The sequence below is a fragment of the Mangifera indica genome, chromosome 3 (assembly GCF_011075055.1).
Source record: "Mangifera indica cultivar Alphonso chromosome 3, CATAS_Mindica_2.1, whole genome shotgun sequence".
NCBI classification, from domain to species: Eukaryota; Viridiplantae; Streptophyta; class Magnoliopsida; order Sapindales; family Anacardiaceae; genus Mangifera; species Mangifera indica.
In genome coordinates this window covers 1,931,831-1,947,740 of record NC_058139.1, presented here as the reverse complement: position 1 = coordinate 1,947,740, position 15,910 = coordinate 1,931,831, and the positions used below count along the sequence as shown (strand labels likewise).

Here is a 15,910-nt window from a genome sequence, read left to right as displayed (position 1 = left end):
TAAATAATAAACACAATCAAAATAATATAAAAAAAAAAATAAGTTTAAGAGATGAAAAAATCAAACACGTGATATATAGTGGTTTGACACAACTCTGTCTACGTCCACTCCTCTAAGCTATCTCTCTTGGAATATTTCACTAATCTTTTATTGATAAAATCTCAATCAAGCTTCCAATGTGCTATGAACCTTTACAAGTGTTATAATTCAATTTTTTTCACTAAAAATTTTATAGTTTCTTTAAGAGTGAACCTCATTATTTTATAATATGAATTTTTATATAAATTCAAAATATAATCTCTGTTAAAGAGTGTATATGAAAATTTAAATTTAGTACAACCCAATACAAATGAAATAAAAATATGTATAAGCAAAAGTTTTGAATAGAGAAGAGGATATGTAAGTGCATAACTTAAAATTGATTTGCTCTCAAATATATGAAAGTTTTTTATGGCAAAAGATCATCCCAAGTGAATTTGATTGGATTTATATAGGAAAAATAAAAAAAGTTACCGTTGTACACAAAAATTAGTTGTTTTAATTTTTCAAAAAATGTAAAATTCAATCAATCGGATACAATTCGTCAAGCAAATATGACATGACACTTCTATGATATCTACATAACACTAACTGTTAAAAAATTTATAACACAATTCTGTTGATTAGAAGGAATTCGATTAACCAAATTTCTGAAAGCCAAAATGCATGAGTTATGGATAATTTGAAAGCTGTTATCAAAGAATTCAACTGACTAAATTCGGTTAACTAAATTTTATTATATTTTACCCCTAAATTTTTGAAAATTTCATTTGCCCCTAAACCTTTGAAAAGTGATAATTTAATCAATTTTTGAAAATTCTTTCAAAATCGACTTTGAGATACGAAAATTTAATTCACAAAACTTCATCATTTTAAATGAGTTAATAAACTTTGATAAAAATTAGGTTTAACCCAATAAATTTGAAAAACAATATTTTGACCAAAAATATGAAAGATATGAAAATAAGTTTTTGAGTAAGCTTTAGTATACAAATAAATATTCTAATAGAAACAAATACTTCAAGATTACAAACATATCTACTTACACTTAAGGTTTTTTTTCAAATCTTCAAGTGTCATTCGATGAAGAGATGAAGAAACGTCTGTTTCTCTCCATGACAAAGAGATGGTTGCTAGAGATAACTCGTCATAGTTGGATGGTCACTGAAGATAAGTCTCTGTAGTTGGATGGTTACCGGAGATAAGTCGTTATAGTCGGATTGTCACTAGAGAGGAAGATCAAAATTTAGGAATTTGAAAAAAAAATGTTACTTTTCAAAATTAAAAAAGTTAAGGTTGGGATGAAATACAATTTTCAAAACCTGGGGGTGGAAATATGATAAAAATATAACTTTTAAATATTTCTAGTAAAATTAATTTTACATTTAGTTTTAACCAAAAAAAATCTAAGAGAAATTGGATGATGGATAAGTATTTAAGTTTTTAAAAGTTGATAGATATAAGTTTGAGTTTTTACTATACATTTTATGGAAATAAGTCTATTGCCCTATAACAATTAATAAATTTATGTGCTATTGTTTGATTAATACAAATTTATGAATATTTTTTAATAAAATCTAAACACTAAGCAATACATTTTCTTAAATTAAAAAATGTTGTAATTTTGCAAATTTCAACCAAAAACTTTAAAAAGAAAAGTTTAATCCAAAATTAATCTGATTTCATGATAATGAAATAATTAAATATGATAAATGAGCAGATTGGTCGATTTGTAATTTCGAAAATTAGAAATATATTTTAGATAGATATTATGGGTCGAAATTTAATTAAAGGATCCGCAGGGTAATTTTCGAAAATATTGAAAAAGAGTGGGGACGGCTTCAACGCAAGAGGCCAAACACAAATGCATAAAATAATAATTCTCCTTCTTTTTCTCCTTAGATTCTCTCCTCTTTTCCGTTTCTCTCCACTCGTTGTCTCCATTTTTCATCAGTCTTTATTATTTCGTGTTCAATAAATTCGACTAAATAAGACCTACAACTTGAAACCCTAGCTTCTGCTCTGAAGTTTTCCATATTCTCTTTTCGTTGTCACGCAGGTTAGACCTCTTTATTCATTACATCTGGGTTTCTGTCTTTAATTTATGCAGTTATTTATTTATTTCATCTTTGGTTTAGATCGGATTAGAGGAAGCAAAAGATATAAATTTTGTTGTTTAAGCCAATGGAAAGACCTAATTTATGGACCTTTTTTATGCATGGGAATCAATTGTTTTGATTTGCTGTTGGAATCACTTGCACCCTTTAATTGTTTTTGTAAGATTAACAATATGTTAAATTGGTATGAAAGTGTCCTATTGGCGGCTGGAATCCTGAAATTTGATCGATGAATCGAAAGAAGGCTGAGGAATTTATATGATATGGTCTTCGAAGACATAACCGATCATGTGGTTTTTTTTTTTTTTTTTTACGTTTAATGATTTTTGGAGAGAAATTTGGATTGGGATTTGTTGTTAGAGTTGCTTATTGTTGCCTTATGGGAGTTTGAGATTTGAGAATTAGAAATTCAAATTAGATGAGCTGAAACAGTTCTACAGAGGGAAGAAGATTCAGTCACAAGAAAGATGATGAATAATATTTCATATATTTCCCTCCGCTTGTTTGTTACACAGTTCTTCATATAGGAATCTTTACTTCAATCATAAATTGACAACTGGCTAACAATGCAATATTCTTTATTTCTATATTGGTCTCCAAAACAGTGTCATTCCCTTTTAATGAAATGGAGCATTTTGCACCTGTCCTTTGCCCGCTATCGTAATGCCCCATTGTATCCCAAGTGACCGTTGCCTGTGTGTCATTGTTTTGGTGTTGACGGTTTAAATTCGTATTGAAACATGAATATTTGTTTTCCTTCCATGATTCTGGGAGAGATTTATGAATTGAATTTCTGAAAAAAAAAAAATTTGAAAAGATAAATTGGTTTGTTTTCAATGTTGACTGTAATACAGGTGGTGACAATGTCGACTCCTGCGAGGAAGAGACTAATGAGGGATTTTAAGAGGTTGCAACAAGATCCGCCAGCAGGAATCAGTGGGGCACCCCAAGACAACAATATTATGCTCTGGAATGCTGTAATATTTGGGTAAGAGTGGAACAAAATGAGTGCCGATCTGTTTTTGTGTTTGCTAATGTTATTTATTTTATTTCTTTTCATTTATCAGTATATTTGAGTATGGTTGGATAAGCAGTTTTTGGTTTCTTGTCTGATTTGGATTGCAGTCCTGATGATACTCCATGGGATGGAGGTGAGTAATCCTGCTACTGAAGCTTTTACGGGAAGGCAATGTGTTAAATGGTTATTCCATTGTACTTTGGAATGTCTGCATATGCTCATGGTCATTGAAAGATTTGAAATTCAGGGGGACTTTGTGTTCTATTCTTGATTTTATTTTAAATTTTTCTCTTGTGCTTATACTATTAAGCATATCCCATATAGTATTTCACTTGCTTTGATTTCAGTATCATAGTGAGTGACTGCATTTCTATTATGGTATGATGGCATTTATTGTCAATTATTGTCATGACTCATGACAAAAGCTGTAAAAAACAGACTATTGAACAAATTAATTTTTCATTGACATTTGTAATCACATTTATAATATTAATTTGGTTTCTTTTTATTCTGTGAACTTCGTAATAATTGAAATTTTGAGCATCATGTAATATACTATTTGCACTTCTACACTTGCATATTTCACTGTATTTCAGACCGAAAATGAAAGGATGCTCTGCATCCTCTTTACTCGTACAAAATGAGATTCATCTTGATTGTATTCTTCATTATTAAATGGCATGAACGATGCTATAGTTCTCTGAAATATATTTTCCTGTAATTACTGCAGGATAAATTAGCTTTTTAAGGCATTGTTTGTGACTGGTGGTAGTATTCTTGTTGGTTGATCAGCTACATGAAAAAATGTGGCATAGAGTTATTTTATGTGTCTCTGCAGAAATTCCATCCAGACTAACAAATAAAGAACACATTTAGTGTGATTAATAGTTTGTACTTGAGGCTGAAAGTGGAGTTTTAGTGTTGAACTTATACATGCATACAGACTTATGCATGTTGGATACTAGAGTTTACCTCAAACTTGCCCTTGAAAGGTCACTCTGTATCTGTTTCAACAGCCATACTATGAAGGTTCTACATTGAAGCCCTCTGATATGTTAGGCTTAAGTTAATGGCTGAAATAAAGTGGAGTTAACTTATGTCTGTTAAGAACAAAGGAACTGCAAAGTAGATAAAATTCAATCTTGCTAGTCATTGTCTACAATTGAGATTTGATGAAGCAAGGCATTAGCTAGAATAGTGGCAGCACTGGTAATTGCTGCTTGGTTTGTGCTCCCTTTAAGTATTTTTAACAAAGCTTGAAACGCTAATTAAGAAACTTAAGGACAGGTTGAAAATATAATATTGATTTTCTGTTCTTAACATGTTACGTGTCATGTGGCAGTGATGTTCTTGTTCATGACCTATTTGGAATTAGCATGACTTTGAGTAGAAACTGATCTTTTTTTTTTTATTTGGTCTTTGAAAAAATTGTGTGAAATGTAATCTGAAAATGTATTTTTTTTTGTCCTAGCTTAATGATGTTTGCATCTACATTCAGATTTTTTTTTTTTAAAATCTTCAGGCACATTCAAGTTGACTCTTCAGTTTTCAGAGGATTATCCAAACAAACCCCCAACAGTTCGATTTGTTTCTCGAATGTTTCATCCAAATAGTAAGTTAACATGCAAATTGTCTTAATCTGTAAATTTCTTACTGTTACTGTTTACATCCCATTGGCTATCTAACTAGCCTGTTCACTTTTGATCAGTTTATGCTGATGGAAGTATTTGTTTGGATATTTTACAAAATCAATGGAGCCCTATATATGACGTAGCTGCTATACTGACATCTATCCAGGTTTTTGTATATCTTTTTGCTATGCTTTTAAAATTACTTTTCGTTTGATGTATATTAACTAGTAGAGCAGGCACATATGCTATTTATGTTACAGTTTTTGGACTTTGGTGTTAAAGAAAGAATGCAGCAGTGCCTCCAAATATTTATCTCTCATCTGCTTATCAAAGGACATATTGAGCTTTCATCTGCTTCTTTGTGACTTGTTCATTTTTTCACTATAGTTTCCTAACTTATTACTTTGGTACACTGACTTGGGGAGGATATACACAATATAAATTCATTTTCTCCTTTCTCTTTTTGTATCCTGGCCTTGCCACATTTCTACCTCTAGTGTAGTAAATGAGAAGACAGCAACTTAAAGTGTCAAAGGACATTTACGAATTTCAGTTAACTTCTTTATGTATTAATTTACAACTAGTTTTAGGTTGATCATTACTTGCTATTTATGGTTTAGATGGACATCTCTATTTTGCTACATATTACTTGATCTACATTTTGCCAATAGTTATGATATGCCATTTAATTTAATGCCCTACCCATCTGGATAGATTATGGAAATGGTCTTAATAATATTTAGACTTGTACGTTTAATCACTTGTCACTAAATGGGTGATTACTGGAATTTGTTGACAATTAAGACTTTTAGAGATATAAAGATGTGGATCTTGAAGCCATATTAGATTTCAATCTCTCTCTAGCAGTTAATTTTAGTGAATTTGTGGTGTATAGAAAGATGGAATGAAGATAAACATCAGATCAAATTCCTGTATAACGCAAAAAAAAATTTAAAGGCAGAAGATAGACTACTTAATTTGATATTTAGTATGATGAATTCACTTCTTTATGCGGTGAATTGTGATAAAAGCAGCTGTATTCACCTAGCTGGTAGCAGATGTCTAGCAACTGAACATATATCAGTCAAGATGTCCTCATTAAGCAAGGGATTTATTTGATGATTTTCTGTCTGTGTCTTATTACAGTCATTGCTCTGTGATCCCAATCCAAATTCCCCTGCAAATTCTGAAGCTGCTCGGATGTTTAGTGAGAACAAGCGTGAATACAACCGAAGAGTAAGGGAAATAGTGGAGCAGAGCTGGACTGCAGACTAGCTCTTCTTTGGTCAGGGTAATTCGAGTTTGAAGGTTTTAGGACATGCTTTATGGACATGGCCATCTCATTATCCAACTTCAGGAGTTGTTGAATTTTATTCTGTATTTCTCATGTCAAACTTTCATATATGAACTTTAGAGCTATTCGCTCCATATTACGCTACTACTTTTCAGAGTGTGTTGTCTTCAATCATTTGTAAAATAGAAGTTTATGAATCAATATGCATTAAATTTCTATCAACTGACATGCTTTCATACACAAGTTGTCGTTGACTGCCAAGTCAAGAATTGACACTAAGCCGAGAGTAGTATGATACACAACCAGCCATTTGCCAAAGAGAGCTGATGCATACTGTCCACTTTCAAGCATAAACTCTTAATTGTAGCATTCCTGTTTTCCTAATTTATCTGCTGTTTCTTGGCTCCTGCTGTAAATGTTCAACCAGATCTTGATCAATGGTGTTTCCTCATTGCTCTCTTCTTTTAAAAGTTGTTAGAATTTGTATCTTCAGAATCAAGCTTTAGTCATGGATATATTGCAGCTTTGAACTCAATGCTTTTAGGCGGTTGTACAAGTCAGGAAGAATATCAAGATTGTGATTAGTGTGGGCATCTGAGTTTCACATGATTGAGACTAATTCTATTTGTTTTTCCTCATAGATTTTTGTTCCAGCAGAGTTTCAATTATAGAAAACTGCTTTCTTGGTTACCATAAATGAAGAGCCGTGCAATCTGCAGCCATCTTCTACAGTCATTGGAAATGTTAACAAGTAATTGATTAAAGCTGCCCCACCTAACACTGGTTAAGCCGTCACAAACGGTGATGTTCAACTACTGGTGGTTGAGAAGTCGTTGGCAGATCAAGTGATACCCCACTAGCGCATCCAAATTTGAAGAGACAGTGAATCGGTACACAAGGCCAGGGGGGCTTCATTTGTTTTAATTTCCAGGGACCACTGTTAACATAAAACCTTGTCTGCAACCATCAAACTTTGAAACTGGTTTGAATCGGGGTGGAGACAGGGGAGATGGAATGAACCTTGAATATTGCTTTCAGAGTTAGATACTGAGTTAGACCATAAATTCATACTTTCATAGAAATGTTGACAGAGACTTGAATTCAAAACGCTTAAAATTGTTTGCTCTTATTAATTGGCTTGCACTTCCTATAAAGTGAACAGGAGGCAACAAAGACGATCTCCAATTGGCATCAACAACAGGAGGAGGTATATATGCATAATGCATAAGCACCTGTAATGTTGCTATTAGCTCTCAATTGTAGAATTTTTTTAGGTTTTTGAATTGGGATATTCTGCTTCTCCTAGAAGATCATTTCTCCACACACCGCACCACCTTATTCCATTTCCTTTTGAAGCCGATGTTTTATTTTCGTTGCAGTAGTCAAAGATTCTCTTACCCCACCTGTCGTCTTCCCATTTCTTCAATTACTAGATTTTAGATTGAATTTTTAAATAAGGAATATATAAGATATCATGTTCTAGGCATGTAAAATTATTATTACGTATGTGATTAACCACAGAGACTTTGGACCTTACACAACACAAGAAGCCAAGCACAAAAACTTTCATTCTTCTTCTTTCTTTCTCTTTCTTTGCAGATTCTCTCTTTCTTTATTTACTCTCCACTCACACTCAGTCTTACCCTCTGTTTTTAATTTACCCTTCCTTTTCTTTCTTGCTCTCTCTGTTAAAACTTGAAATCCTAGATTCCTTTCTCAGCTTTCCCAAATTCTGTCATCAGCTACGTACAGGTTATACACTTTGTATTATTTCATTTTCGTTTCTCTTGATTCTATGCTTTATTTATTTTTAACTTTCAGCATATTTGGTTGCTGGGTTGGATCGGATTAGATAATGGAAAGATCTCAAAATTTTTGCTTGTTAATTTAATAAAGAACAAACATGAATTCTGTGGACTGTTAAGATGAATGAAAGCATCTTTATTGTTTGTACTGGGAATTACTTGTCACCATTTAATGCTATTTATACATTAAGCATTTGTTATATATAAATAAGAATATGTTTTTGTTTGATAGCTGCTGAAACCCTAAAATATAGACTGAGAAATGGACAGGAGGCTAGGGATCTAGTTTTCTTTTGCAAATGGAGAGGAAACTTGGCTTAATTGAGCTATATGAAATGATTGTTTTACATAAAACCAGTTATTTTGTTCTTTGTCTCATGATTCTGAGTGAGATGTATGAATTGAATATGTTCTTAGGATTTAGTTATATGAAAAAAAATTGTGTGAAAAGATGAATTCAATTTGTTTTAAAAGTTCACCTTAGTGAAGTTTAGTTTGTAGGTGGTACAGATGTCGACTCCCGCAAGGAAAAGGCTAATGAGAGATTTTAAGAGGTTGCAACAAGATCCACCCGCTGGCATCAGTGGGGCACCCGAAGAAAACAATATTATGCTTTGGAATGCTGTCATATTTGGGTGAGTGTACAACAATATGTCAAACCAATATCGTTTTGTGTTATCTAAGTTACGCATTTTAATTCAGGTTCTGGTATCTTGTCTGATTTGGAATGCAGCCCTGATGATACTCCATGGGACGGAGGTGAGTAATCCTGCTACTGAAGCATTTTACTGGGAGGGAAAGTGTTGAATGGTTTATTCCGGTTTGCTTTTGTACTATCTGCATCTGCTTATGAGAATTGAAAGATTTGAAAATTCCAGCTGAACTTTATATCATATTCTTGAAATTGTTAAAACCAAATCTGTTGTGCTTGTAACTTAGGCTATCCCGGTACAGTTTTTCATTTCGGATGATTTCAGAATCTCAATGATAGCCCCATTTCCCTCACTCTATAATGGTAATTAGTGAATTGATCTATGACAAAACCTGTAATTACAACACAGATGAACAACTTAATCTTCATTGAGTTTCATCATCACTTCTCAAATTATTGATTCAGTTGCTTTTCTTATAAAAACTCCATAAAGGGCATGAATGATCGTCAATGTATAAAACTCCCTAGGTTTCTGAAAACTGTTTTTGGGATCAGTTAGCTACTTTAAGGCTTTAGCATTGTCCATGTCCTAGATAGTAGAATGTTTATTGGTGGATATGCTACTACATAAGTTATGTGGCATAAAGTGTTTATATTGAACTCCAACTAGAGAACAGACCACAACTCAGAAGAATGAAAACTGCAAACTAGAGAAAATTTTAATCTTAGTCGTCATTTTCTGCTCCTCGGATTGGTGAAGCAAGGCATTAGTTTGGAGCAGTTTTAATTTATTAATAGTAGGATTTATACTGCCTCTGCTTTTGTTATTACTGCCTGGGTACTGCCCCGCTTTGAGTTTATTGATTCTTTAGAAATGCTAATCCAGAATCTGCATTCAGATTGGAAATATAATATTTATTGTCTGCTTATATTATATCAGCTTATTTAGGCAACTGATGTTTATTTCTGAGCTGTTTGGAGTGAATTTGACTTTGAATAGGATAAAAAGAAAGGCAAAGGTCTATTTCCCACCCAAGTTTTAGCTCAAATTCAAAATTACACCCACAACAATTGAAAAATCCAAACTTCCACCCATGACCCAACTTATGTTAATTTTTTCTATTAGAAGTAAGGATAAAACGGTTATTCTACTGTTTATATTAACAAGATATAAAATTTGTTCTTTTCTCCCAAGGTTTTAGAAACTAATAATTTTACCCTTATCCAATGTTTTCAAACTTTGAAAAATAATATTTTCACCCCCAAACCTAGGGTTTTCATATTTTTCAAACTACAGCTGGCCCCTAGAACTTTCAAAAATAGCAGTTTTACCCTCACTCTTCAACTTCAGCTTCCAACATTTCTTCCGATGTTCTCTCCAACCTTCTCCTTCTCATGAGTCAACGATAAAGGTGGTGTGATGAAGAGATAGAGACTTTTTTGTTATACAACCATGAGACAAAGATCTCTTCGTCGCACCAACGTGCGACGAAGAGATCTTGTCTCTTCATCACACTATCTTTATTGTCAGTTGAGCAGAAAGAGGAGGCAGATGGTGCGACGAAGAGATTTTTTATCTCTTTATCACACTATCTTTATTGTCAGTTGAGCAGAAAGAGGAGGCAGAAGAGAACGTCGGAAGAGATGTCTAAAGCTAAAGTTTAAGAGTGGCAGTGAAACTACTGTTTTTGAAAGTTATAGAGGGTGGCTACAATTTGAAAAATATAAAAACTCTAGATTTCAGGGTAAAAATATTATTTTTCAAAGTATAAAAACTTTAGATAAGAATAAAATTGTTAGTTTTTAAAACTTAAGGGAAAAAAGTAATAAATTTTATATCTTTTAAATATAAACAGTAAAAATTTGAGCTGCTAAAAAGAAAGTAAAAACACAGATTATTGCTTTGTCTGGGTTTGAAAAAAATTGTTTTTAATTTTGTTGTTTATTTATCAATATGAAATTGTTCAGTAATTGATCATAGCATAATAATAACAATGTCTTCAGGCACATTCAAACTGAGTCTTCAGTTTACAGAGGATTATCCGAACAAAGCTCCAACAGTGCGATTTGTTTCGCGAATGTTTCATCCAAACACTAAGTCACTGTGAAATTTGCCTTACTCTTTACTTCCCATGAGAGTTTCTTCAACAGTTATGACCAAGCTGTTCATTTGAACAGTTTATGCCGATGGAAGTATTTGTTTGGACATTTTACAAAACCAATGGAGCCCCATATATGATGTAGCTGCAATACTCACATCTGTCCAGGTCTGTTGAATATTTTGTTGCAATGTCTAAAAACATTTCTAACGATAGACCTGTGATACAAAGAGGGCAACTTAAGGTGTCAGATTATTTTATTAGTCGCAGTCTTCTTGATATACATTTGATGATTTTCCAATCAATTTCTTTTTGTAGTCATTGCTCTGTGATCCCAATCCAAACTCTCCTGCGAACTCTGAAGCTGCTCGGATGTTTAGTGAGAACAAGCGCGAGTACAACCGGAGAGTAAGGGAAATAGTGGAGCAGAGCTGGACTGCAGACTAGCCGCCCCATGGGCAATTGGCGGGTGGTACATATTAAATCTGAAATTTTCTAGGGCATGCTGCTTAAGTGAACATTCCCAATTCATTACCTACAATGTCTGAAGCTATTGAACTTACCCTATCTGTATCTGAAATACCATCCCCTTTCATAATTTGAACATTAGAGCTATTTAATCCGTATTATATAGTAAGACTGTTGTGTGTGTTGTGTATCTGTGCTTCAGCCACAGTTTCATTCAAATCTAGAGATACTCACTATCATATGTTTTTAGCACAGATAGTCAATTCAACAAATTCAAATTAAAATCAGATCCAAATAAGTACTATATAAGAAGAAAAACAAACAAGCATGAAAATTTCAAATACAATTTATACTCTATACTACTAGACACAATTTCAGTTAAAAACCATCCAAAGACAAACAAAATAAAAAATTACCTTTTCTTCACACCAGAATGACACACAACCTTAAAACTCCCTATACAAAAGAAACCACCGACAACCAAACACTGAAGAAACTCTAAAATTGTATGCAATGATATGATCCGGCGTTTCTGGATTGAAGTGTCTGCCGATATCACTCAGTCAGACACAGATATCTTCCACTGGCGTCGAATCCTGCACTAGAAAAGGGATCAAGATTATCAAAACATATAGCAAGTAAACGCAGCCAGATTAAGTTAACTCTGAAAGCTGGGTACTTCACCATATTTTCTTTGTTCCCTTCAACTTTATCCTCTGAAAGTGCTGGGCTAACTGTACCTGTAGATAAAAGTTATATCTTTCAAAATGTTGGGTCACCCTCAGTATAATTATAAAATACTATACAGGAAATAACATTGTATACTTGCCTTCTTCCTCAGTAGACTTCTTTCTCTGTTTATTACTGTCCTTCCCCTTAGTAGGCTTCTGTGGTTTCTTCTGTGTCTTCGCATTTCCTGTTTCTGGAACTGATCTAGTATTTCCAGAATTCCTACTCAAAGATGCCCTGATACCGGTTGCAGGATTTTTCTTTGTGGTAGCCTCCTTTTTGGATGATACAGGGACGGTGGAAACTTGAGTAGCATCAGTGTTCAAGGACTTGGGTTTTAGTTTCCTTGTTCTGTCTGTAGAAGAAGAGCTATGAACCTCATCATCAGATGAACGAGTTCCCTCTTCAGGCACCTGTGAAAAGGCTTCAGAAACTTGCAATTGCTCTGAAGTTTCTGTTATATTATAGCTCTCAAATAATTCTTTAACAGTTTCTCCCAGTACACCCAGGTTATGACGGCGAGCATAAGATTTGAGTTCATCTCGCATTCTCTGAAGAGGCTATTTCAAGGAATGAATGACAAATGGTGAAAATCATCTCTTATCATCTATTAACAACAAGCAAAAGCATATTGAAACTTTTTTTTTGCGAGAAAGCTATCAGCAAGCAATAATCCAATAAAACATCATAAATTATATGAATAAATTATATATCTGAATGACACACCTCACATCCAGCTTCCAAGGCAAGTTTGAAAAACCCCAGTGAAACTGAGTGCTTAGCAGCAGATTCGGATAGTTTAATCTGCGAAAGCCAATATGATGCTGATGACAGAGCACTAAACCTTTTTCGGCTTGATGCTCTGGAAACATCTGATAGAGGAGTTTCACTTCTCCCCTGTGCGTTAACCGATCGCTTAGCTCTGGTCTCGGAAATTGGAGTGATGTTGCCAACTGCTTTTGGAACTGAACCCACTGTTGACTTAGCAGGAACAGAGAGCCTTCTAGGTGGCTTACCAGCTTTTTCCTTGCCTGACAGATCAAGAACACTCACACTTTTACTTGTAGGTGCTTCAGTTCTTCCCCTGAAAAAAAAAAATTGCCAATCAAATAATTAGCTAGGGATATTAAGTTCATAACAAAGTGGGCTTCAAGTTTAGCAAAGAACAGAAAATTATCGCCAAAGAGTAATTACTGTTTGAAACCTAAAGTGAAATCGGATTCAAAAATTGATAATCATTTCGCTGGATGCACCAAAGTTTAAATTTAGCAAAAATTTTCGAAGGATTATTAAATCCCCCGAAATTAACTATAATTTCTCTAAAACCATCACATAATAAAATGTACAACCAATTCTAAAATTTTTGTAAAACAATACTCAACTATACAGTTCGTTATCTAACCTAAGCAAAAGATACTAAGAAGGTAAATGAAATAAACCTCCTACTGGCAGAAGAATTCGCAGATTCAGCCACTGGCACCTTCTCCGCCTTCGATTTGACCGCCGATCGTAGGGGATATCTCAACTTCGACTTCGTTGTATTTACTGTAATATTTCAATAACATAAAATTTCATCGTAATTATTTAAAAAAAAAAAACTAGAAAAAGAAATCTCAAATATAAATATTCCTACCACTAACAACAGTAGGTTCTTCTTCTCTCAAGGTCTCGGCCATGACTTCAATTCAATTTAGTGTAACTTCAGAATTGCTCGTGAAACCTGTGAATCGTGATTGTTTTAAGGTCTAAGCCATAATTGATAATACTCTGGAATTTATAAAAGGAGAGAGAAGCTGCTGTTCTCCTGCCGTTTGTACACTGAGCGGGAAAATTTAGGAACCACCTCATCTTTGTCAAAACTCACACATTTTTCACCACTCTCCTTCGCGTACTGAATTTTGATACTCTCTACTTGAACTTGGCACGTTTCAAACTTGTGTTCCTCTGTGGTAATGTGCACCGTTTTTATTGACGTGTGATAATATCATTTGTTTGTGATTTCATATCTATAATGTTGAGAGGTGGGACTTGGTCCTTCAAACGGGTGTTGTTGATGATTGCGGGGAACTTTGAACGGCTGGGCGCCCCATGGGACCTACTTAATGACCTGTAAACGCTCGCTGATTTAAAATTTGAATTTCAAATCTGGAGCCGTTGAAACTGCTTTACGGTTAAGATGGGATGGGAATTCGTCTTCACTGGCACTTGGGCCCCCTCGTGATCGCTTCTGCAGGCCCATACGAGCTCGTATTTCGAGCTCGCTCCTTAGAATAATTCCTTGAGATATCTTAAAGCGTGTAATTTAGAATAATGATCATAAATATTCTTGTCCAAATGGATAATTTTTTATATTTATTATAAGATTATCAAATTACCTCATTTATATTACCATTACTTAGTTAATGAAAATTAACTAAGTAATGGTCTATTGATAAAACATTGCATGTTGACAGTTAATACCACCACTAGCACATTGTCACCACCCCCCACAACGATCACATGCCTTCATTCACCACTAAACGCAATTTCAGTCAAAATTGCTCTGTGCAAAATTTTCATCATTTGATTGACCAATATGTCGAATACACTTATATACTTTCAGTCAAGATCGATCAATCTTTATTAGATTGATACATTCATGACATTAATCAAGTCTAACCGTTCTCTTATGCACATTAGATTTTTCATTCAATCTCAATCTTTTGATTTATTGTAATCTTTTTTTATCATTTTTCTTTTCACCCTTATTTATAAATTGTTTCAAATTCAATTTCTCATGTTTCTATAAATCTGATTTAATTTAACATAGAAAGATATTTTAATAAAATTATATGATAATATTTTTTTTGGTTAATATCTCAAATGAAATAATTATTTATACAGTTTAATTCAATTGAACAAACTAATCATTTATAACCACAACTAATCTTTTAGTTAAACTAACCGGACTTTCTGTTGGAATAATTTAAGACTGTCGCTACAGGGACACATGGGAGCCATCTTCATTTAGTTGTTAAGCTGTTAACTTCGAATTGCCAAGGGAATACTATGCATGCAAGATAAGATACGAGCTTGAACTTCAAAGTCAATAGACAATTTTACATGGAAATACAACAGTCCAACAATAAATTTCGTCATATATTAAAGCCACGGTATGGTGACTTCCATCCAAACAAAAAGTGCTTTAACTGTTTCTTTCATAAGGGAAAGTAAAGGGTAGCTGTCAAGTAACTTCATTCTGACAACTTTTAATCTGCTCACTCATTGGAATTTCTCTCTGCGCTACCAACCGCTCGATAAAATGTTTGGTTTATTAGTCTTGTCCAATCCAATTTGATGTGACTGGTGACTCCACCAAAACCAAATTTGCCTGTTGTTCGTTTTTTTTTTTCATATAATAATATTATTTTATAAATAAATTATAAATTTAAATTATAAATTCGAGTTATAAATTTATATAATTAAATTATAAATTTAAATAAAAAATTTAAATAATATTAAATTTAAATCGAATTAAATTAAACATTTTATAACTTAAATTTAATTCAAATTTAAAATAAATAAAATTAAATTGAATATACTTTTGAAACCTAATGAGTTTGTTTTGGATGCAATCCAACTTCTTATCACTATTTTTGTAGTTGTCTTTTCATTTCATCTCGTTATGTAAAGGCCAAACGACTATTTCCCACCCAAGGTATGCTGTAATGACAAGTTTCCCCCCTTTAACTATGGAAATACCAAACACCCACCCATGGCCAGTTAAAAGTAACGGGGTTAAGGGTAAAATTATCATTTTCTCTATAATATTAAAAAATAAATTAAAATATAATTTCCTTTTGCCCCCCTAAAGTTTGAAAACAAAAATTTCCCCCCAGCCTAAGTTTAAGAAAATGGCAGTTTCACCCTAGGGTTTGGTTTTGAAATCTCCGGCGACCTCTCCGGCTCCGTTGCCGACGGCTTCTCCCTCCCGAAGAATCCTCTCCTTCCGGTGATCGGTTTCCTCCCATTTGGAGGCCCGATCGTCGCCGGAAAAGCGGTGGGAGACGAAGAACTTC

The 15,910-nt window shown here is 33.6% G+C and overlaps 3 protein-coding genes across 13 annotated transcripts; 2 read left to right on the top strand and 1 right to left on the bottom strand.

The window, feature by feature from the left end:
- The first annotated feature begins 1,914 nt into the window (after positions 1–1,914).
- Positions 1,915–6,321, top strand: LOC123210678 (ubiquitin-conjugating enzyme E2 2). The gene is made up of 6 exons (XM_044629153.1): positions 1,915–2,098; positions 3,011–3,144; positions 3,282–3,307; positions 4,697–4,786; positions 4,883–4,971; positions 5,952–6,321. Exons 2-6 carry the CDS (start codon positions 3,020–3,022, stop codon positions 6,078–6,080), a joined length of 459 nt encoding a protein of 152 aa, XP_044485088.1. The 5' UTR covers positions 1,915–2,098; positions 3,011–3,019; the 3' UTR covers positions 6,081–6,321.
- Positions 6,322–7,030: 709 nt separating this feature from the next.
- Positions 7,031–11,313, top strand: LOC123210679 (ubiquitin-conjugating enzyme E2 2-like). 10 transcript variants are annotated; one of them, XM_044629164.1, is made up of 6 exons: positions 7,031–7,306; positions 8,406–8,539; positions 8,607–8,663; positions 10,561–10,650; positions 10,735–10,823; positions 10,974–11,313. In XM_044629164.1, the coding sequence occupies exons 2-6, from the start codon at positions 8,524–8,526 to the stop codon at positions 11,100–11,102; spliced, it is 381 nt and encodes a 126-aa protein (XP_044485099.1). In that variant the 5' UTR covers positions 7,031–7,306; positions 8,406–8,523; the 3' UTR covers positions 11,103–11,313. The 10 variants fall into 10 exon arrangements, with proteins under 10 accessions (XP_044485099.1, XP_044485096.1, XP_044485090.1 ...); XM_044629161.1 differs by having other exon boundaries at positions 8,399–8,539; XM_044629155.1 differs by having other exon boundaries at positions 7,044–7,306; positions 8,399–8,539; positions 8,638–8,663.
- An 88-nt stretch (positions 11,314–11,401) lies between these two features.
- LOC123210677 lies at positions 11,402–13,667 on the bottom strand. Of its 2 annotated transcripts, none has more exons than XM_044629151.1 (6): positions 13,486–13,667; positions 13,292–13,397; positions 12,579–12,936; positions 11,953–12,412; positions 11,808–11,863; positions 11,402–11,724 (listed from the first exon to the last, which is right to left on the bottom strand). In XM_044629151.1, exons 1-6 carry the CDS (start codon positions 13,526–13,528, stop codon positions 11,683–11,685), a joined length of 1,065 nt encoding a protein of 354 aa, XP_044485086.1. In that variant the 5' UTR covers positions 13,529–13,667; the 3' UTR covers positions 11,402–11,682. The 2 variants fall into 2 exon arrangements, with proteins under 2 accessions (XP_044485086.1, XP_044485087.1); XM_044629152.1 differs by having other exon boundaries at positions 11,402–11,719; positions 13,486–13,660.
- Between the last annotated feature and the right edge of the window lie 2,243 nt (positions 13,668–15,910).